At 43.2% G+C, this 23507-nt stretch overlaps 1 protein-coding gene and 1 long non-coding RNA gene across 2 annotated transcripts in view; one reads left to right on the forward strand and one right to left on the reverse strand.

Moving 5' to 3' along the window:
- Window positions 1–23507, reverse strand: part of Vopp1 (VOPP1 WW domain binding protein) — a 75234-nt gene extending 51727 nt beyond the window's left edge. The window contains exon 1 of the mRNA XM_048436687.3: window positions 23306–23507. Within this exon, the coding sequence (XP_048292644.2) occupies window positions 23306–23359 (54 nt within the window). The 5' untranslated portion in view covers window positions 23360–23507. The remainder of the gene's footprint in view (window positions 1–23305) is intronic.
- On the forward strand, window positions 4419–6040 carry LOC146894422 (uncharacterized). Its single transcript, XR_015738006.1, has 3 exons — window positions 4419–4467; window positions 5112–5358; window positions 5452–6040. It is a non-coding gene; the product is annotated as an uncharacterized LOC146894422 (long non-coding RNA).

Genomic DNA, 23507 nt, shown 5'->3' on the forward strand with positions numbered 1-23507 from the left:
ACCATCACAGTGGCAGAATGAATTTGAAATGGTGTGGGAATTTAAATGCTAAAAACCTGTCCCCAGGGCCATACTTGCCCCCACAAGGCCACACAACCTAAACCTACCCAACTGGGAACCAAGTATTCAAACACTGAGGGACATTCTCATTTAAACCACTGCAATGGACTGTGAAAAATGCTTGTGGCTGAAGGAGGAAAAACAAAGGAGCTGAGTAATTCACAAATGGATAGCTGACAGTTGGCAGAAGGCTCTGGGCAGGATGAAGTTCATATCTGCTCAAGAGGTCTGGAGGTAGGAGAGAAGTCCTAGATCAGTATGACCAACAATGACGATGACAGTCACAGACTGGTTCAATATGTATCTGCTCAGTCAATGAAACAAGACAAAAAACTGGGATAAATGCACACGCACACTACTTCACATGCACACGTGTATATAGATGTATATGTACACAGATATAGATATGCATGTACCATGTATAAAGTGTAGTGTTTCTACGGTTCATATGTAAACATTCGTATAATAATTCCCAAGAAATGGAATAGCTACCAGAAAGATCACTGGTGCATTAATACAAATTATTAACACAAACGCATCCCTAACTCCTTGATAATGTAGAATTTACTGTTCACTATCTCACAGCAATGACAGTATAAATTTCTGGTTGGCTAGAAGATTTCTGTTTTGTTCCTAAAATAAATTAACCCCCTCTCTGGCATTATGTTTGGACCAAGGGCTTTACTGAGACTGATCTCTACACTGTTACTGAAGTAATAGCATGAACCTTGTCAGTAGGCTCAGTCACTCTCCCCAATATGCCAATCAAAGAAACAAGTAATCGTGAGGAGGTAAGAAAGACTTACTCACTGTGGGCACAATGAAAAGCAGTACAAAACCAAAGAGACCACAATGCTGGTTGTTATTGTCTCTTTGTTTGCTGTGAATTTGACATAAGCTAGGGGCATCTTGGAAGAGGGAAGGGGTCTCTGGGCCTGCATATGCTAATTCTCTTGATTGATGACGGTTATGGGAGGGGTCAAGTCTAGTCCCCAGAAGGCAGTACCACTCATGACAGGTGATCCTAAATCGTATAAGAAACATGCTGGGGGAGCCAGAGGAGCAAGGCAGTAGGTAGTAGAATTTCTCAGTGTTCCCTGCTTGGGCTCCTGTCTCTTAAGTTGTTGCCCCACATGGGTTTCCTGCCTCAGTTTCCTCTGATGACAGAGTATGGTTAGGACATTCAGGCCAAATTAACCCCCTTCCCCTCAAGTTGGTTTTGGTCATGGGTTTTACCACAACAACAACAACAAAATAAATCCAAATGACAGTATCTGAGTGTGCGGACTCTTGCTGAGACAGACTTGGCCATGTTTAGCGGGAGGACTGCGTAAGTGTTCAGAAGTTTGGACTGGAAAATCCATTGCGTGTGCAAAGATTAACAGGCCTTCCTGTGCAAACTGAGAAAGGAAGAACTGAAAGGAATGCAAACAATGGGGCCCTAGCTTCTGAAGCTCAGAGGGAAGCAAAGACTCTCAGGATCATTCATAGGATTTACCCGAATTAAGAATCTGTGGTTTCAAAACCACTGTGGTTTTGTACACCTTTAATCTCAGCACTTGGGAGGCAGAGGGAGGTGGATCTCTGTGAGCTCAAGGCTAGCCTGGTCTACAGAGCAAGTTCCAAGACAGCGAGGCCTGTTACACAGAGAAACCCTGCTTCAAAAAAAAAAAAAAAAGAAAGAAAGAAAGACAGAAAGAAAAAGAAAAAAAAAAAAAAAGAAGCCATGCTTTCTTTCATCCATAACTGATGGAAGGTGATGCAGAAATCCACAGCCAAGCACTGGCCCAAGCTCTGGGAGTTCAGTTAAACAGAGAGAGAAGGGAGAGCAGATGAGCAACGGGGTGAAGAGCATGGCTGGGGAAACCCACAGAGACAGCCGACCCGAGCTCATGGACTCTAGCCTGACAGAGTGCCTGCAAGGAACCGACCTAGCCCCTGTATGCGGGTGACAGCTGTATAGCATGGTCTGTTTGTGGGGTCCCTAGCCGTGGGATCAGAACCTGTCCCTGACTCATGACCTGGCTTTTTGGAACCTATTCCCTATGGTCGGATGCCTTGCTCAGCCTTGGTGCACGGAGGAAGAGCTTGGTCCTACTTCAACTTTTTTCAAGTCATACTTTGCTGACTCCCATGGGAGGCCTTAACCTTTCTGAACGGAGACAGAGGAGGAGTGGATGGGAGGTGGAAGAGAGGTAGGAGAAGGAGGAGTGGAGGGAGGGAAACTGTGACTGCTAGGTAAAATAAACAAAAAAAAAATTAAAAGAAAAAAAAAAGAACGTGTGGTTTCTTGTCACCTGGGGCTACAGAGTCGGCTTTGATTAACAACAGACCAACACTAACAACGTGAAATCTGTGCGGTACTTGGACAACTGATGACAGTGAACTGGAGCTGAAAAATAATCAGTTATGATAGAAAAGAGACCAGCACCACTGAGGGAAACACTGGGAAGCAGCATGAGAGTCTTCCACCTCACAGTGGTTTGGAAGGCAAGAAGGGGTCATGAAGAGCGGAACTCGAAGAAGTCTGTACTTAGCTACAGAGAGACCTGCTTGGGCGTGTTCACTACTGCTCTATCCACAACAGCCAGGAAATGGAAGCATCAGCTGATGAACGGGTAATAACAAGGTGGGGCATTTATGCAATGCAATATTATTCAGCTGTTAAGAAAAATGAAATACTGAGGTAAAGGACAGAACTAGAAGCAACCATTCCGAGTGAGATATAATTCAGGCTCTGAAAGACAAACATTGGATTTTTCTCTTACATGTGATGATAAGAGAGCGGGAGAATTCTGGGGAGGAGGAAGTTGATTCCTCCCACTCCTGCCCAGATCACTGAAGCAGCAGGATGTGATCTGCCCCACTGAAAAAGGTACTGAGCAACATGGCTAAAATAGATCAGAAAAATGGGTTAATCAAGATGTGAGAGTTAGCCAGTAAGAAGCTTGACCTAACGGGTCAATCAGCATTATAACTTATAGAGATTTGTGTGTGATTTTTCTCTGGGACAAACAGCTGGGGGGTCGGGCAGAACAGAAACCCCCAACAAACAGGCCCTTTCATGTTACATAATGGCGCCCACGTGGATAACTGCATCCACAGAAAGCCTGAGAAAGCTTGGGAAAGACTAGAGCAAAGCATTTTGGTTTTCAGCTATAGCGGGGAAAAAAGCTGTGCAGTTTTAAAATGTCGGCTTTCTGGGCAGTCCTGCCAGGCAGGGAAAACTCTTGACTCTTTCAAGCAGGCAGTCCGGACTATGGAAACAATGTTGCAGCTTGCTTCCTGGCAAGGACTTTGAACAGCCATAGGAGCTTTTGAGTGGTGTTTTCTCCATATTCCTTAGCAAATTAAAGACCCATGTGGTCAGAAAAAGAGAGATATACAGTAAAGAGAGATTCAAAGAGTAAGAAAACCTCTAAATGGTTTACATTGTGTTAAAAGTATATACAGGCTAAAGGTTAAAGTTCTCAGAGTAAAAAAAAAAAAAAAAAAAAAGAACGAATAGCCTGGGAGGCAGAGACAGACGGGATCTCTGGGAGTTCAAAGATAGCCTGGTCTACAGAGGGAGTTCCAGGACAAAGATATGCAGAGAACCTGTCTCAAAAAGCCAAAAGTTAAAAGTAAAAATAAAAGAAATAGAGGTTAAAATAAAGCCATGTAAAGATGGAAAATACACAAGGAATCTTGATACTGTATGCTATCATGTTCTCTTTGAATTGTTTGAATGCTGAGGAAGGAGCAATAGCTGCTAAAAGATATTTGCTTATAAATGCTGCAGAATTAATCCAAGATAGGTATTTTGAAAATACCTTGGCTTCAAAATTGAAGTCAAAAGGTATGTTACTTTGGAGAAGAGATTTTGCTTTTGTTTCCACAGAAAATGAGAGGCTCTGGATTTATTCAGAGTTAAGAAAAATCTTTGACCAAGGGAGACCACCTGAGCAATCTCCGGTAGGAACAGATGGCCCAAATGTCTGAGTTCTTCATCCAGAACAGGTTCAAGACTGCTGCCTGAGATGATCAAGACTCACAGGATACTTCAGTCAGGACTTGATCATAACTCTAAATTTCCTTTAGGTCCCCATAAGATTATCAGCGCCCCCAACCAGCTGGAAGTAGTCTGGAATACTACGCCTACATTCCCAAAAATGGACTATGGATATTTTCCTTTGTTTTTCTTCTTAAAAAAAGAGGGGGAAGTGGTGCGGGAGAATTGTCTGTATTCTGTCAATCATGTTTTAAATAAATGCTGATTGGCCAGGCAGGAGGTGTAGGTGGGAAAACCAGACAGGAAATGGAAATGATGCAAAGAGAGCAGGAGAATTCTGGGGAGGAGGAAGTTGATTCCTCCCACTCCTGTCCAGATCACCAAAGCAGCAGGATGTAATCTGCCAGCTGGAAAAGGTACTGAGCCACATGGCTAAAATAGATCAGAAAAATGGGTTAATCAAGATATGAGAGTTAGCTAACAAGTAGCCTGACCTAATGGACCAATCAGCATTATAACTTATAGAGATTTCTTTGTGTAATTTTTCTCTGGGACTAAACAGTTGGGGGCGGGGGCCGGGCAGGACAGAAAAACCCACAAACAAGCAGGCCCGGCCTTTTACATGTTACATACATGGAGATCTTAGTTTTAAGCTTTAAATATGTCTGTTTCGTTCAGAATATAGGTTGGGTAATCTGTACACTTAGCCACAAATGTTAGGTGGCTTTTAAGGGATCATGGGTGAAAAGGGGATCGTCCAAGGAAGGGGAATAGACTATCGAGTCATAAAGGGGAAACGAGAAAAGCAAGAATTAAATGTGGTGGGGCGCGGGAGGCACGGCAGAAGAGAGATGGTGGGAAGGGATTAATTACCACTAAAGGCTTTGAAAACACCGTATGAAAACATACTACTGTAAAAGCTTCTTAAAAATCTCTACATAGGCAGAGTTTAAATGGAGATACTCCATGACTGGAGGAATACTAGACACCACATGCTACTAAATAAAGCCCCCAGTGCCTGAAAGGAATTAACCTTTTTTTTTTTTTTTTTTTTTTTTAGTTTGTGAGGTTCCACAGATCCCCAAACATTACAGGCTACAGGCAATGCTATGGGTTACCCTCCGCATCTTGATAACAAGACCCTGTTGCTGAAGATGCTACATACATATGTCATAAAACTCGGAGAAATCTAACTGGTACTCTGCTGGAAGCTTTATCCCCACTGGCTAGCATTCAGAGTGCTATAAGATGCTATACGTGCTGCTCGAAGAGAAAAGCGATCATCAACTTCACCCTGCTATAAACCTGTAAGATACAATAACAACCTGCCTGTCAAGATAGACACATTGGTCCAGTTAATGTCACTGGAGTAATCAACCACTCTCTTCTTTGGATTTAAGGTCCTCTCTATGAGATGGAATTCAAATCTGACGCTGTTGTCGAGTCCAAGAACCTGCGGCTACATAGCTCATGGGTCCTATGTGGAAACCTACTACTATTATTCTACTAAATGAACACAGCAATAAAATGATCCTAATGACATTGCTATACACCTGCAGATTAATGCATCACTCTTCCTCATCAGAGAAGCTCCTTCTTGCAGTAGATGTAAACTAACACAGAGACCAACAAATGAAAAATGTGCAGAGATTAAGAGACTTTGAACACTCAATCCTAAAGGGATGACTGATGTGGGAGGTCACTTTGTCTATGTGCTGCTTTTACTGATTAATAAAGAAACTGCTTTGGGCCTATAGCAGAGCTATAGGGGGAACAGAGCTAGGTGGAGAAAACTAAGCTGAATGCTGGGAGAAAGGAGGTGAAGTCAGGGAGACGCCATGTAGCCCTGCCAACAACAGATGCCAGAACTTTAGCCGATAAGCCATAGCCTCATGGCGATACACAGATTACTAGAAATGGGCTAAACTAAGATATAAGAGTTAGCCAATAAGAAGTCAGAGCTAATGGGCCAAGCAGTGTTTTAAATAATATAGTTTCTGTGTTTTTATTTTGGTTCTGGGCAGGCAGGACAAACAAGCGGCCTATTACTACAGATGACTGTATCACAACTTTCTCCCCAGGGCTCAGGGATCTATGCAGCTGAGGAGGCAGTAACATCCTAAGAGTCAGAGGTGGTGGATGACTAGAAGGAAACTTTTCCAGACACACACGGCAGATGCACACATGAACTCACAGAGACCTTGTCTGCATGCACAAGACCTGCACAAGCTCAAGTCAGACACAACTCCCAACACGAAGGAGGGGAGGAAAGCCTGGAGTTCAGTCCCTGGCCAAGCAGCTACTGGCATTTGACTGCTGCTGAGGAAGGGGATTTATTAGGTCTCAAAGAAACCCAGGACAAATGGCTAACAGAGGTGCCTATTTAACATTGCCGAAGAGGATGCTGGCCACGGGGCTCTCCAAGCATCACTCAGTACCCACTACGGAGCCCAGGCTCTCCTCAGCACTTCTCACCCTACCCCCCACCCCACATCCTAAACCTCTTCAGCCTCTGAGCTTTGCTTCCCTATATAACTCAGCCATTTCGGCTGCAGGCCCTCTTGGCTCCTCTCTCATCTCTAGCGCTCCTGCTCTCTTCCTCTCATGGCTCAGTCTATTCTCCTGGCCAGGTTCAGTCTGGACCCTTCCAGATGCCTATGGCTACTCTCTCCCTCATAGCTATAATACAAACTCTTCAACTCTACCCAGGAGCAGGCATGTCTTCATTTTCATTCACCTCTGATTTCAGCACAAGACAAACGAAAACTGCTCCTAGGTACAGTTAAGGTTTTATTGTAGGTATGAGGTGGAAGAGAAAACAGCCAGAGGCATCCGGATGGGTCCAGAATGAACTGGGCCATGGGATGGGGAGAAGGGAGGCAAGAGAAGAAGAGAGAAGACTCAAGAGGCAAAGAAAGCACAAGAGAGCCAAGAGGACCAAGACTGCACAGAGCCAAAATAGCTCAGGCTATATAGGAAGAGAAGCTGGAAGGATGGAAGCAAAGTTCATGGGTTGGAGTGTTTTACAGCATAGGAGGAAGGGTGCTGAGAGGAGCCAGGACCCTGTCCTTGTGAGGCCAAAGAACCTGGTGATCACTGTCCATGCTAAATAGGCACCTCAGTCGGCCATTTGTCCTAGGTTTTTTTTGAGACTTAACAGTATATTGACACATTCCCGGGCAGGCACAACATCCAGGAGTAGTTGGTCAGCTGGCTAAACAAGTTTGACTCCTGAATCTTACTAATTCTTTTAAGAGAGACAAAGAGAGAAAATGTAGTAGAGTGGGTAGGAGGAGAGGGGAGGAACTAGAGGAACTAGGAAGGGAAAAGAATATGATCAAAACTGCACAAAATTCTCAAAGGATAAATAAAAACATTATTTCAAAACCACAAACACAACAAAACAACAAATTACAGAAAACAAAACTGTGTCTTTCTGACCTAATTCTGCCTGCTCCAGATCCCACTGCCCATGCCAGTTCAGCCTGCACATCCCATGCTCCAGCCCAGCAAGGTGAGTCCTAACTTCACTGTCCCAATTCTCAGACTTAGTCCAGTTCCACATCAAGTCCCCATCTCATGAGCCCTGCCTGTGTCACGCCCAACTCCAGGCTTTGGTGATGAATTATATCCTGTGTGCTAGCTGGACCCGTGTTCTCCCGATCTTATCTTTATCCTGTCCTATCTCAGGTTCCTCAGGCTAGACTGGTCCACACATTCTGAGCTCCACCCTAGCCTGGTGAAGCTATCTCACCCTGTCTACATCCACCCCAATCTTCAGACCTAGCCCAGACTGCACACCCAGTGTATAGGCCAATGAAAAAAGACCCTGAGTGCTCCAAACAGACCCCAAGGCTTGAGCGAGAACGTACACCCTGTGTACAACCCCAGTCTCAAGTGTCTTCCTGAAAATACCCCACTTACAGCACATCTGACCTCCAAGCCCAGGCCAGCATGTACCTCGTATGCTCTGGCTCTCCTTCCCAGTCCCCAAAACAACCACAGGGTCAATCTAGATTGGTAAACTCCATCCACACCTCCAACTCAATAAGTGATTTCAATACCCACTGTCTTCACTAAACAGGACATATGAACAACAGACTAGAAAAACATGAGAATTAAAGTAGAGCATAGAGCAAATGGACCTAAAAGACATCTATAGGGTATTCTACTAAAAAGTCAAAGAATACACAATCTACTCGGCAGCCCAAGGGAACAGTTCACTGATAGACTTCATACTGGGTCACAAAACACTGAAACACTGAAATAACTCTGTGTATCTGATCTGACCATAATGCAATAAAATTTAACAACAATACCAAACAAATCTTTAGTAAGCACATAAACTCATGGAGATTGAACAACTAGTTACTGAATAATGAATGAAGATAACTAATAATGAGTGAATAATAAAGAAGAAATGAAAGAGATAAAAAAAATATTTTAACTAAGTGGGAATGAAAACACATGCACCGAAAGCTCGGGGGCACCTTAGAGGCAGTCCCCTGGGGAAAGTCACTGCTCTAAGCTCCCACATTAAAAACCCAGAAAGGGTACAAACAAATGACTTAATTATGCAACTCAAAAATATGGAAAAACAAATCAATCTAAATTTAGGAGTCAGTAAGAAATAAGAAAAATCAGAGCATAAATTAATGAAATAGAGCTGTTTGTTTCTGAGGACATGAGCACAGTTCAACAACAGACCCTTGGCCCAGCTAACCAAAGGAAGAAAGAGACACGCCAAATCAGAAACGAACAGGGAAACATTATAATAAACAACAAAGAAATTCAGAATAATAATGTAAGATTTTAAAAATCTAAAAGAAATGGATGGATTTCTAGATTCCTCCACGTCACCAAAATAATTAAGAGGTCAACAATCTAAACTGATCAATAACAAATGAGGGGATTGGAGAGTAACAAAAAGCTTTCCAGATAAGAAAAAGCCCAGGGCCAGATGGATTCACAGGAGAATTCTATCAGACTCTCAAAGATCTACAATCAATACTTTTTAAAGTATTTAAAAAAATAGAATCAGAAGGAACACTCCCAGACTCCTTTTTTAGCATTACTCTAATATTATAGCCAGGTAAAGACACAACCAAAAAACAAAAGCTACAGGTCAATATCCCTGATGAACAGCTGCAAAAATCTTCATAAAATACTTGTAAGTCAAATACAGACATAAATCAAAAGACCATCCACCATGATCAAAATAGCTTTATCCCAAAGATTCTGGGATGATTCAATGTAAGCCATTAAATAAGTAATATAAACAGACTTAAGGAAAATAATCACATGATCATTGCAACAGATTCAAAAAAAGTCTTCCACAAAAAAAAAAATCCAACATACCTTCACTATAAAAATCCTAAAGAGAGTAGGCCTGGAGGGAACAAACTTCAACACAATTAAGGCTACAAATGACAAACCTGCAGCTAACATTACCCCAAATGGAAAAAACTTCAAGCAATCCCTTTAAAATCAGCGCCAAGATAGGGTTGTCTATTATTCCCAATTGTCTCCAATACAGTCCTGGAAGCACTAGCTGGAGCAAAAAGCAAGAGAAGAAAATTAAAGGATACAAATAGGAAAAGAAGCCAAATTATCCCTTCCTGCAAATAATATAATGCATAAGAAATACCAAAGCTTCAACAAGAAAACTTGTAGAAATGATCAATAATTTCACTGAAAAAGCAAGATATGAAATCAACTCAGAAAAGCCAGTAGCCTTCCGAAACAACAACAAAATACACATTCCCATTCACAAAAGTCTCAAAGAAAATAAAGTACCAAGAAGAAATCTAAACGAGGAGGTGAAAGATCTCGACAATGGAAACTTTAAATCTTTGAAAAAAGACATTGAAGAAGGCACTAAAGTGTGGAAAGACTCCCATACTCATGGTGCCATGAAAATGACCATTCTACCCAAAGCAATTTACAGATTCAATACAATCCCAATCAAAATTCCCACAACACGCTCCATAGAAATAGAGACGACCATCCTAAAATTCATATGGAACTACAAAAGACTCCAGGTGGAAAAAATAATCCTAAGCAAAAAGAACAATGCTGAAGAAATCACCAGACCAACAGAGCTACAGTCATAAAAACAGTCCAGTCCTGGCTCAGAAACACACAGACTGACCCACATAGCAAAACTGAAGGTCCAAACATGAGTACACATAATCACAACCATCTGAAGTTTGTCAAAGATGCCAAAACATATGTTGAGGAAGGAGAAGGAAACATCTTGCCCGAGGCATTCCGTGGGCAGGCAGAAGCCTTCCTCTCAGGGGAATAAGCAGAGCTCTACAGGAACACAGTACACACAGAGGGAGACTATAGGAAAGTCTATCATGGAGCTGCAGACATACACTGGAGAGCAGACAGCATTGCCAAAAATGATAAACTTAGAAAACTGGGTATCCACATGGAGAAGAATGAAACTGATTCATACCTAGCACCCTGAACAAAAATTAACTCCAAGTGTATCAAGGATGTCAAAGATATCAATGGGAAACCTGAAATATTAAAACCTCTGGAAAAGAAAAGCATAGGCAGAACCATACAAAATGACTTTCAGCATGGAACTCCATCTGCCCAGAAATTATGGCCATCACTTGACAAGTGAGCCCTCATAAAACTAAATAGCTGTGCACGGCAAAGAAAATGTTTTAAAGAGGAAGGGCAGAAAAGAATCCCTGTCATCTATATATCTGATAGAAGATTAATATACAAAATACATAACTCAAAAATGGCCAAGAAAACAATCAAGTTTTAAAATGGGCTACGAATTTGAACAGAGAGTTCTAAAAAGAAAAAATGTCTGGGAAATACTTCAAAAAAGGATCATCAACCTTAGCAATTAGGGAAGCGCAAACCAAAACTTTGAAATTTATCTCACCCCAATCAGAATGGCTAAGGAAAGGATGCTAAGCGCCAGAGGTTCGGAAGTGCTGAACCCAAAAGTGTTTTCTCCACGAGACAGGATAAACGCGGGAACTCACAGCAGCTGTGGCGGCTACGGAACACCCGCACAGGCTAGTCAGTATTCTAACAAGGAGAGGGAAATGATTCGTGAGCTCCACCTTTAAGTCCTCAAGTTAGGAGCTATGGACAGTGCCTTGGGGAGAGGGAGAGTCAGTTTCGTTTAAAGATGGATGCTGGTAGGCCCATCACCATCACCACCATCCGATGGATGGCACCACACCCAGGAGACTGGACTTGATGGGTTCCTTTCTAAGAGAGAGAACAATGAAGTTGGGGGAGAATGTGGCAAGGTGGATGCAGACCTTGAATGTGCTAAGTCTAGAGAGTGAAGATGACTAAAATACACTGCTTGAAATTCTCAAAGAATAAAAGCACTCAAGTGAGTGAAATTCTGGCATTTTACCTAGCTCAAGAGTCAACAAACTTTAAATACACATAACTAGAATTAGCATGGATTTAATAAAACATTGATATATATATACATATATTACATTTGTATATAGTATTCATATTTAGACAGATAAATACAATATGTACTAGAATGTATACAGTATCTTATTGTATTTGTACTGACAGAGATAACAAAATATACTGAGAGGCTAGACAGACAAAATAATGTAAACACTGTTAAACCAACACTAAAAAGTTTATATATACTATTTTTCAAATGTAGATGTATTACCAGAATCAATTAGAAGAACTGAAAGTACTTTCCTCTAAAAAGTAGATCCCAACAGCAGGTGCAAAAATTCCTAGCACCCACATGGTGGCTCACAGCAGTCTGTGACTATAGTTCCAGGTGATCCATTGCCCTTTGCGGCGTGCATATGATTCACAGACCTACGTGCAGGCAAACCGCCAGAGCTGACTACTCAGCGCTGCTGAACTCATGGTTATTGGAGGAGAATCTACAACTCCAGTTTACCAAGGCAGCATAATCCCTGGCAACAATATAAACATCTATCCTTAGACCCACAGAGAAGAGCCGTCTCTACCCCTCATCGAGGAAACTTCTCTTTGCCACAGACAGAGACCACTTCAGAAAACCACAAGCAACCAAAATGCAGAGCTGTGGAGCCCAGTCCTGATGGATATGTCTACAAGACACTACTAGCACTTCAGGCTCAGGGAACACTGCTGAAGAGGTAATGAAAAGACTAAGAGCCAGAGGAGCAGGGAAACTGTTCTGAGTTTGAGTCTTCTAGTACTATCAGAAGGTACACACAGAAAATCTCACCAACAGAACTGTCCAAACATGAGCTGAACAGGATGACACCAACATGGATAGGGAAAAGCCCACAAGGCCTCAACCCTACACAAAGGACTACAGGCCACGGAGTAAAGCTCGGGAGAGCAAATGCAGTCGTCCCCTGGGAAGAGCACTCAGCTCTGAAAACATACATTAAAGTAGCAGCACACAGACCGAACAGGTTATAATATTTAGGACTACACACACGTGTTTGTGTGTATAGGTACATATAATACACAAATACACGCAATCACAATTAGTGAAAAAAGAAGCCATGAATTTGAAGGAGAGTGGGGGAGGGTTTGATCTATGAGTGAGTCCTGAAATAGAACATGGGCCATCAGTGGCAGTGAATAAAGATGAAAAACCAGCAACAGTTTACAGTCCTAGGCCAGTGCCGAGTTTTACTGTTAATTGTTCAAGCAAACACACCATGGCAGTGCGAAACTTCACAAAGGGGAAACTAGATAATCACTACAGAGAACTCTGCAAAACTTTCGCAGCTTTCCCAAATCCAAAAATTATTCTAAAATTAAAGGTCAATGGAAAGAACACACAAATCTTTATGTATCTCCCTCTACAGCCAAAAACCCAAAAGCTAACAAGAACCTCAATGAAGGCCTCTGCTTGGAAATGGAATAGTGGGACTAAGAGCAAAGAGGCGGGCGCAAGGGGGCTGCGATCACACAGAGCCCACGTGTGTGAAGAGCTGAGCTGGGATTTTCGCTCTGCAGACAGCTCCTCCGGGAATACAGGATTCCCCCACTCTGCCCTGAGTGCATCTGGAACACAGAAGGGAAATCTGCCTTGTAAATAAAAGAAACAGCATCACACTTGACCCACATCACACTAACTGGAGAGGGCCAGGCATACCATAATCCCACTGACCTGGATTTTAGCAGCCCCAGGTGAGCTGTAAAATCTCAGAATACTCTTAAGTTCTTGGAAGGACAGAGAACTGAGTTTGATTCCACTGTTTTCAACTACCACCTACCTGCTCATATCCAATCTTAACCAGCCTGGCCTCCACGGAATCAGGGGAATTAAGATAGACACTCCAGAAATAACACAGACACAGGACCTTGGCAAGGCTAAGGCTGCCTCTCCCCCTCAAAACAAGATAACTGTGAGAAGCAGTGAGCCAGTTCCAGTGACTTCTGAGGCTCTCTAAGAAGACACAACTTCCTAGCCTTTAGCCTTCTTAGGTTCATTTTAGCGCATTTTATAATGAAACCTCACACTTCTCTGTCATTAAAGTATATGGTGTACATGATCTTTAAATACAGCCTTCTGTAAGCCAGTACATCTTCTCATCTTCCGGCAAATTACAGAGTTCCACATGTAAGAGACAGCAAGAAAACCTCTGCAGACACTGAACTAAACATATGCATTATTTAATCCATATTACACTCACAGACCTTTCCAGAAATTGAGCTGGAGTGATGATCTCCAGCTACCCACCTGTGTATGTGTTTTGTTTATCCCATAGGGTCTTTAAGATATAGAAACTTAATATAAAATCTAGATATTAATTTCTTTCTGGAAAACTGAAGACTTACTGAAAATCTGCTAGAGCAGAGTGATGGCAAGTACCCCACATCCCCTATCCCCAGAGCCACCCACTCCTCAGAAGACACAGTGAGCTTGGCCTTCTACATAAGGAATCCATAATTACCATACAAACAATTACCAGCATTTTTGCCATGATACATTAGAAATAAGACAACAACAAGGCAGTCAATACATATTGCTAACGTCTATAACTGGCACTTCAGGACAATGAAATCCTAGCATTTCCCATAACCAATAAAGCCTTTCAGCTCCTGGGAGTGGAGATGCTGTCTCATTGCCATCTAGAAGGCACCTGGGAGGCTGCTGTGGGACTAGGTGCATGGAGACATGAGTCCCTAGGAGCTGGTGGCCTATGAGGTTTTGACTCTGGGTTTTGACTCTGGGTGAGATAGGTACTGTCCTACAACAAAGAGATGTTATTTTATAAATGAGATTTGAAATTGATTAGTTACTTGCTTGGAGCACAAGAGCTATCTGGGTAGTTAAATCTCATGTTTGGACGGCATTGTGACAGTGGGATGCACGCTCTCGACTCTTCATGTAATAACTGGGAATCTTGTACAAATTACAGATTTAAGCTCTCCCTCTCTCGCTGACTCATCTGTGAAAGAGCATTGCCTTGACACTGACAGAGCTCTCTGGAAAATCCCCATGTGGAATTTAGCTGGTTCCACAGGTTGGAGTAAGAGATTCTGAATAGGAACCAGAGAGATGGTTCAATTAAGGGAGCATACTGTTCTTGTGGAGTGCCAGAGTTTGGCTCCCAGCACCCACTTGGGTGGATCACGGTTGCTTTTAACTGCAGTTGCACAAGATCTACTGTTTCCATGTGATCCCCCTATATGCACATAATTAAAAATAAACATAAAATTTTAAATGAGATTATGACTATTACAGCAATTCCCAATCAAAGGTGCTATGCCCTGGTCCCTACCAAGATCAGCTGTCCACCTACAAGAGAGCCCCAGTTAATCTTTTATTTAAAAGTTGTGCTTCTGGGAAGTTGCTCATGCTCCAAAAAAATAATCCCGCATCCATGTTCACACAAGTAATCCTAATTCAAATCAATGGGTTACAAAAAGAATAGCAAAAAAAAAAAAAAAAGAACCAAAGCAAGATGCAAATAAAAGGGGTAAGAAGTAATGAAGGATGATGTTGTTGACGAATAAATAAAAATAATAAAGTACTTGCTTGGAGTTTTGGCATGTCAGTTGTTAGATTAATATCTGGTCACATTCTTCTATGATGATGGAAAGGATGGTTGTGGCCACTGTCATCATCCTGGCTCTTACTTTCTGACCGGGGTAAACAAATGAGACAAAGTAGCCCTTGCCTGGGACGCCATGGCAGGGTCAAGCACAAAGCACCAGCTGTTCATGTGACATGCTGGCTGTCCATTACCTGAGAGTAGAGATGAGTCACACCTTCTAGCTGGCCACCATCTTGATCACTTGCTGTTTTGTGTTTCATTGTCAACAAAAGAGTCAAAAAGGTATTAGTGAGAACACTCGCCCGGGTTCTGACGAGACTGTCTTTCTACATGGTTCCGGTTCCTGGTTCTTCTTTCATGTGAATAGAAAAGCCTGATACTGGGTCCCTGTCTTAGTCACTGTTCTCCACTGTGAAGAGACACCGTGACCAAGGCAACGGTCTCAGAAAAGAAGGCATTTCATGGGGGGGGGGGGGGGTTGCTTACAGTTTCAGAGGTTTAGTCCATTATCGTGGTGTGGAGCATGGCAGCATGCAGGCAGGTGCTGGAGCAGTAGCTGAGAGCTTTACTAAACCTGAAGCCTGACTTATTACAATTTAGGTTATACTGTTCTCCATGTTAAATCGCAGAAATCGCAGACTCGACTCTGCTCAATGTTTTTATTAGTCAGTTGGAGAAAACCAATGGTACAGTAACCAAAGCTGTCGATGACACAAAATAATAATAATAATGATAACAGATTAAAAACTATATTATACAGCTAGATTGTGATAAGTCTAAGAAGACAAATAATTTAGAAATAGAACCAATTTACATTTTTAATGTAATAAACAGCTCCATGACCACTATATTCAGTAACACGTGGTCAAAAGCCTGCAGCAGCACCGCAATTCAGTGTGAGCCTGCTTTGCTTCAGAAGTTGAGGTGAAAAGTAAGAGTGCGACCTAAGATAATCGTAACAGCACAAGGACAAGGAGGGGCAACAGTGCAATGACAATGTCAGTCATTTCACGCTTACAGGGCAGGGTCCTTACTATTCACCCACGTGTCCACGGAAGAACTAGAACCAAAAGCTTTAAGACACAATGTAAACACCAGTGAACTTTTTCTTCTAAAACAGCCCACTTCTCACTAACACTTAGCTCAGAAACCAAAATGACTACAGGGTCCCAGCAGAGCATAAAAGAAATAAACAGCAAAGTAATCTTACAGATCTCATAAGGTGCAATACGACATTGGAGTTAACGAAGAGACAAAAAGAATTTGGCGGCTAAGCTCTGCAATGATCTAACACATACATAAGGAGAATGTTATTTAAATAAAGGCTAACGCCAGGGGTTGGTGGGTGTACATCTTTCATCTCAGTACTAAGGAGACAGAGGCAGGTGGATCTCTGTGAGTTCAAGGCCAGCCTGGTCTACAGAGCAAGTTCCAGGAGAGCCAGGGCTGCATAGAGAAACACTGACTCCCCCACCCCTAATAAAAATCCAAACCAACCAACCAAACAAACAAAAAACCCTAAGGAAGTTGGAAGGGGCCTGGGACTGGTGACTAGAACAAATAACTAAGATGAGGATGGGTGGCCCTCAGCATGAAATGAGATAGCTTACAAGCTCAACAAGTGCTTCAGGAACTTCATGCACAGTGCACAGGCACCCCTCTGAGAGCCTTATCATTTTCCTTCCTCATACCATAGCCCTGCCCAGCTCCTGCAACATGATTACTTACCCATTTATCTATTTACTCACTCAAATATTTAATAAGTTTCCATTATGTGCCAAGCAATATATATATACATATATGTATATATATTTATGTATGTATATATATACATATACACATACGCATACACACACACACACACACACACACACACATATATATATATATATTTGAGGGCACCAAGAAAAGACCTCCAGGCTGTGCATATACAACACTAACACTACCACTGACCTATATCCCCAGTCTCCTAGGATATTTCAGTTAGTAAATGGTATTAAAATATTTGTCTCTAAACTACTTATATAGTAGAAGATAAATTCCATCATATTTTGGGCAGTCAAGTGGTGTGGGAAGTACTTCTGTATATGTGTTGCTTTTTATTGATTAATGAATGAAACCAGTGGCTTAGCAATATAGAGCTAGGTGGGGAACACTAAAGTGAATGCTGGGAGAAAGAAGGCAGAGTCAGGGAGATGCCCCAGAGGGGAAAGACCATGAGTTGCCACCTGGAACCTTGGGAACCTGGCTGATAGACCAGGAGCCTCGCGGTAAAATATAAACTAGCACAAATGGGTTAATTTAATATGTACGAGCTTGCTAGAAATGCTATAGTGATTGGCCAAGCAGTGTTTAATTAATACAGTTTCTGTGTGGTTATTTCGGGAGTCTGGGCGGCTGGGAAATGAATAAGCAGCCTCATACAACAGTCAAGATAGCGACACCGAAGAGAAATTTGAGAGGCTACACAGAGAAAACACAATAAAAGTAAGTGCTAGGAATTAAATGCACTATGGACCTAAATAAGTGGCCAATCATGCCTATGCTACCTTTGCTGTGTATGTCTCCATCATCCCTGTTCCCAATTAGCCTTCATCATCTGCATAAGCTAAAGGAAAATGAAGGTCAAGTAGAGCCCCAGCTCCGGACAATGTTACTGACTCCCTGGACATAGGAGCACGGCCGTTCCCCATTCCAGAGCAAGGCCTCTGCCATCTGTGTCACTGGCTCATCTGTCTTGGTCACTCCTCTCTCACCTGTAGCCACCCAGCCCTCCCTGGAGCTCCTTTTCCATTCAAATTAAACTGTTGCTCGGATTTTAACTACTTTTTGAGGTAAGACAATTTGAAAGGTTGGTTTTAGAAAACTCACAGGTTGGAATTTTAGGGTATGAAACATTCAACAAACAACAAAAATCCCTTAATCTGAAGCAATAAAGTTCATTTTTGAGGTTCCTGGGTGGCAAAATACACTGAACTACAGAAAAGCACTCACTAATTCTCTATCTCACTAATTTCAAAAAGCAACATTCACTTCCTCACTCTCTCGCCCAGTGAAGAACAGCTACTCCTTTGGAGGACAGCCTTGAAGGAAAAGCCAGGCTCACTGAGTGCACAGCTTTGGGGCCAGGGACCTATCAGGACGACACTGAGGGCGGCCCCACCTATAAAGTGAATTCATGTCCCTGTGAACAAACAAAGATGAACTTACAGACTTGTCCTGGTGACTCATATTAAAAATAAAATTCGAGGGGAGTGTGGGAGGGTGTACAGCTCAGAGGTACAGCGTTTGCCTGGCATGCACGAGAGCATCCGCCACACAGGCAAAATATTAGTAAAAGTTAATACATCTGTAAGTAAGATTTTAAAGTACACATTTCAGGAAGGATACAGCCCCTTTTAACAAAGGCTAAATATGTTTCGAAAGTGCCACCAAGGTAACTTGTAGAAAGAGACTGCTGTGAAACAGTGGGCCATGAGGAACAGTCCCCGAAGGCCTCCACGCTTGGGGTCTAGTCTTTGTTTCGAACAAGGTGCCATCAGCTTTAGCTTGTCTCTGCGGTTTCCTGTGGCCCACTGAAGGCCACTAGGAATTATCCCAGCAGCACTGAGAGGAGCTGGATCCCTGTTCTCTTTTCCTACCAGGAGCTCTTTTCAACCAGCCAGCAAAAACTGAAGCAGCAAACCTTAGAATCTGAGGACTCAAGGGGGCTTTTAGTGTCTCTCATTCCTAGGAACCAGCCTCGTCAACCTATAGGGTACGGTACATTTCTTACCTGCATTTAACCTAGCATTTAACCAGCTGGTAGACAGTGACTGGAAGGTGTGGGAAGTATAAGACAAGGAGTCCCATTAGCTGATCATATAATTCACAGGAAACCAAATTGGAGGGAAAGGGTGGTTCCAGGAAATGAGCTACAAGATGCCTCTACCGGGTAGGAAGATGTGGTCAGCAGCCTCTTCCTGTTTAAATCCTGACCTACAAGTCTGGCTGAACAGCCAGGATTCCTAGGATGTTCTGCTATCATACCGGTGTCTGCTATCCACTACACATCCAAGTTCCCTGTCTGACATGTCACATTTAAGTGCTGGATTAGATTATCCCTCTAAGGAGGGCGGACTCCGGTTCCTGGAGGAGTTTTGGTAGTTTGCCTGCATGTTGGAATGCACACCTCTGCAAATCTCTCTGGGCTAATGCAAGGCGTAGATTCCCTCCATGTTCCCACACAAGCACACTTTGGGGAAGAAGTCGAACATCATGGTGGGGGAACAAAAGAACCAATTGCCTGAATATATATCTCAACCCCCTCACTTAACAACAGTGAAGCCTGGGAAAATTATACAGTATCTCCCACATGAAATAACCATGGACATGAGGATAATTGCCGGGATGAATCACGAATTAGCATTAGCAAAGTTCTCAGAGAGGGGCTTGGCGACAGAGTAAGTTATTCTCTGGAACGCTCACTAAACACAAATACAAACTTCTCCATTCCGGTAAACGTCTATAGAAGGATGCCGGGGTGAGACAGGAAAGCCCTCTTCAAACTGTGAAGGCTCTCATTCTACACAAGGATATCTCACTAATAAAACTCCCGAGCCAGATCTTCGAGAGCGTGCACTGAGGGAAGGTTGTAAAGAGCAGAACTGGGGTATCCACTGCCAGAAAACATGTTCAGCGTCAGCTACAAAACAAATGCACACATCCAGCAGCTAAAGAAACAAAAACAAACATCCCTAGTGTCAGCCAACAGCCAGATGCTGGAGCCATGAAATGCCTTCCCTCATAGTTTTAATGTCCTCAGAGGGGACCCTCGGCCTCCTCACATACTCTGTGGCTCTCGCTGCACAGTTAAGCAGGCGATACAGGATGTCAAAAACATCTAAAGTATGCAAATAGAATATTCAAAGCAAACAGTGTAAAGTGGAAAAGCTCAGACTAAAACCTCACATTAAACTTGCCCGTGAGAAACTGTTAAGAAATCGTAGAGAGGCACACCTCTCTACCAGAAATCAGGCACTGAGGATGGCCGATCATGTGTTAGCGGGCTACCTAGAAAACAAATGTTACCAGCGCTCACATAGTGCACGCCGTGAGAGCAAAAGAGCACTGCCCTTGGGGTCTTTTCAGCCCTTCAAATGAGCTTTAAATTCCCTCTTAAGATAAAAGGTCCATCTAGATATGGTGACCCATCTCTGTAATGACAGCCCTTAGAAGCCCGAGGCCTGGGCTGCACACAACAATCCTGTCTTAAAAAACAAAACAAAAAAAAACAGGGACTGGATAGAGTATTTGCCTAGCATGTGTAAGAAGCCCTAGGTTCAATCTCCAACAGTTAAGAAAAATCAAATTAAATGAACAGGAATGCAACTCAAAGGTAGAGTGCCTTGTTTGACTACTATGTTCAAGGCCCTGATGTCCTGGGGTCCATTCATAGCACTAGAAAAAAGTTCCATGGGACTACAAAACAACCATTTGACTTTTATATCTGTAAAGAACAGCAGAAACAAACATTTGGGAAGATTTATGAAATTTCATCCTGTTGGAAATGTGATAAACTAATAGACCACTTTATTCTTTGTGTGCAGACATTTTTTTCTAGATGATTGTCCTTTTTTTCAGATGTCTCATTTGTTCATTGGTCTTTAGATTTCTTAGTTGGATGCACATTTTTTCTCTGTCCTGTTCTTGTAAATGTATAGTAAAAAGGAAGTCTTTTAACTCAATCATTATAACATACTATTCCTTAGGTAATAGAGAAGGCAAAGTTTGAGACTATAAAGAGTCCAATGGTTGAGTCACATTGTTAATAGCTCTTGGATATGATACCAGTTTTCATTCTTCAGATTTCTTTGTAATAATAAATAAAGAAAATTTTCAAGGACTTGTCAATTCTTTAATAATGTTGATCATTTAAAGATAGGGCTGTTGGTACCTTTTAAAGATCAGCAACTGTTGTGTCCCGTTTAGGTATAACATGAATGGTTGGTAACTTCTTTATAATGCCTTGTAATATTTTCTCAGAAACATGTTAGTTTTTGGTTCATTTTCAAGTTTGGAGGAGTGTTATTCTGGATATTTCATTGTTTTAACAAATCACTCCCCAATAAATTTATTGCTATGCAAAAAAAAGTTCCTATGCAACAAAACAGCTTATTGGATAGAACAAAACCTTCTGCACTAAAGGATTAGGAGGTAGACAGATCCCCAATAGGCAGACAGACAGGGAAAAGAGTTTCTAGGTGGATTACTGTACTTTTCACTTGAACATTTGAGGCGACCAACTTCCTGCTCCTTCTCCCTCACTAGTGGGCTTTTTCCTGTCAGAAAGTATTCAGTGGGCTTTCAAATCTCCCACAAGAGGGAGGTGGGGGGCTCCTACAGTAGGAACCAATCAGCTTCCCTTTCTTTGTCTGGATTATCCAATCTCCTGTATTAGCCCAAACCAGTCAATTAAGAGAGAAAGAGAAAACCCAACCCATTCCCAAATATAAAAGTTTTGGTTCTGCCAAACAAACTCTGATTTTCAACCCTCTCCACTGGGGTTGTCTCTCTCTCTGTCTCTCTCTCCTCTTTCCCTGTCCTTCCTTTTCTCTCTCTCTCTCCTTCCCTCCTTCTCTCCCTTCCCCCCCACGTTCCTTCCCCTACCTCTTGAGTGTTTCTGCTTGCAATAAAACTTGGCTGAGTGCTGAGACCCTGTTTTCACTGCCTTCTTATTCTTTAAATCAGCAGGAAAAAAGAGTCCATTTCTGCAGCTTTAGAGAACACCACCATAGGCAGTAGATTAAAAAGTTGAAAATAAAAACTGATGTCAGGCAACAATCACAGGTTATCTATCACACTCGAGGTTACTTTTGGTTCTTTTTTCCCTTTTCCCCCAGAAGCTAACACAGTTTGGAGGTTTTTCCACTTCCAGACCTTGACTGTTGGCATGCCTGGCAGTAGTCTCTTGTTCATATCCTCAATAAATATCATTGGAATACAAAAATATAGAAAAGAAAATAATAAGCACAAATAGAAAGAATACCCCCCACGCACACCCCGTGCAGTCTTTTAGCACAGATACATTCACAAGGCTAGGAAGGACACAGGAGTGGCACAAACTGGAACAGGAGAACCTAGATAATCTTATCAAGCACTGTACACACACACACACACACACACACACACAAACACACACACACAAATGAGATTATTGGATTACAAAACTTGGCAGAGAAGTGTTAAGGCAAACATGTTTATTTTTGTAAACAGTGGTCTCTGGTTCACTTTTTCACAGCAGTCAATGTTGAATCACCACTCAGAGGGTTTCGTTTTTAAGATTTTTAAAATCTGGGCAAGTAGGAAGAAAATGAGAGGTGGCACTTCTCAAAAAAACATCAAATGCCAGATAAGCGATATTTCAAAGAAAAGCAAGCAATCTTTGCTCCGTTTTGGAACTTGGAGCAAGGAGAAAACTGTTCCACTAACTTCCTTTCTAAAGAACTAAGACTTTGCCTCCAGTGTCTCTAAGAAAACCAGTAAGTCTTCCCAGCACTGCTGATACCCCAACTAAGGGCGTTTTACAGGTCTCAAGGAAGGTAGCAGGACCGCGACAGTCAGGGGGTTACCGTTACCCACTTACACTGACTTTATTAATGCAAAATTCTTTCAAAACAGTGAAGCTGTGGGAGAGCGAACAACCCCCCCCCCCTTCCAAGCCCCAATTCAGATTTTACACACCACAAGTGCACTATTTTGCCTTTGAATGAACCCGCTGGAGCAGGAAGGGTGTCTGGCGTCACAGGATGTCGCGGTTCAGTCGCCCGCAGCCGCGGTCTAACCCTGGCTGTGCTCCGGCGGCGCTTCCACCCACCCACCATCAACTTCCCGCGGCTTCACCTCAGTACTCCCACCACCCCAGCTCGCCGTGGAATTCTCTCCTCGCCTCTAAAACCGGCACTTCAATCCCCAAAGCAGCAAAGTCCCTCTCCCTCCAAACAGCTGCGGGTGGCGCCGCCCCAGGCCCTGTGCAGCGGGGAGCGCGTGTGGACACGCACAAAGGTCCCTCCCCACCCCGACCAAGCCGGGGGGGAAACCGGGACGCAGACAGGACGCGGCGGCGCGCGGGCAGCGCTGGGGGTCCTGGCACCAGGCCCCTCCGCCACCCCATACCGCAGATCGGGAGCCCCGCAACTGCCCTTCCCGCGTCCCCACTCCGGCAGGCGCGGGGAGCCGGCGGCCCTACCTCCAGCAGCAGCCCGAGCAGCAGCGCCGCCACCCTACCGAGCCGGCGGCTCATGGCTCCCGCAAGGCCCGTCCGAAGCCCGGCTGCGCGGCGGGCTCAGAACCGGTCCACACCCGGGGACCGGCGTGCAGACTCCGGGGAAACCGGCCGACGCCGGCACAAGGACGCGCCGCAAGCCGGCGGAGCTCGAGGACGTGCCGGG

This window comes from Myodes glareolus, chromosome 6 (assembly GCF_982192425.1).
Source record: "Myodes glareolus chromosome 6, mMyoGla1.1, whole genome shotgun sequence".
NCBI lineage: Eukaryota > Metazoa > Chordata > Mammalia > Rodentia > Cricetidae > Myodes > Myodes glareolus.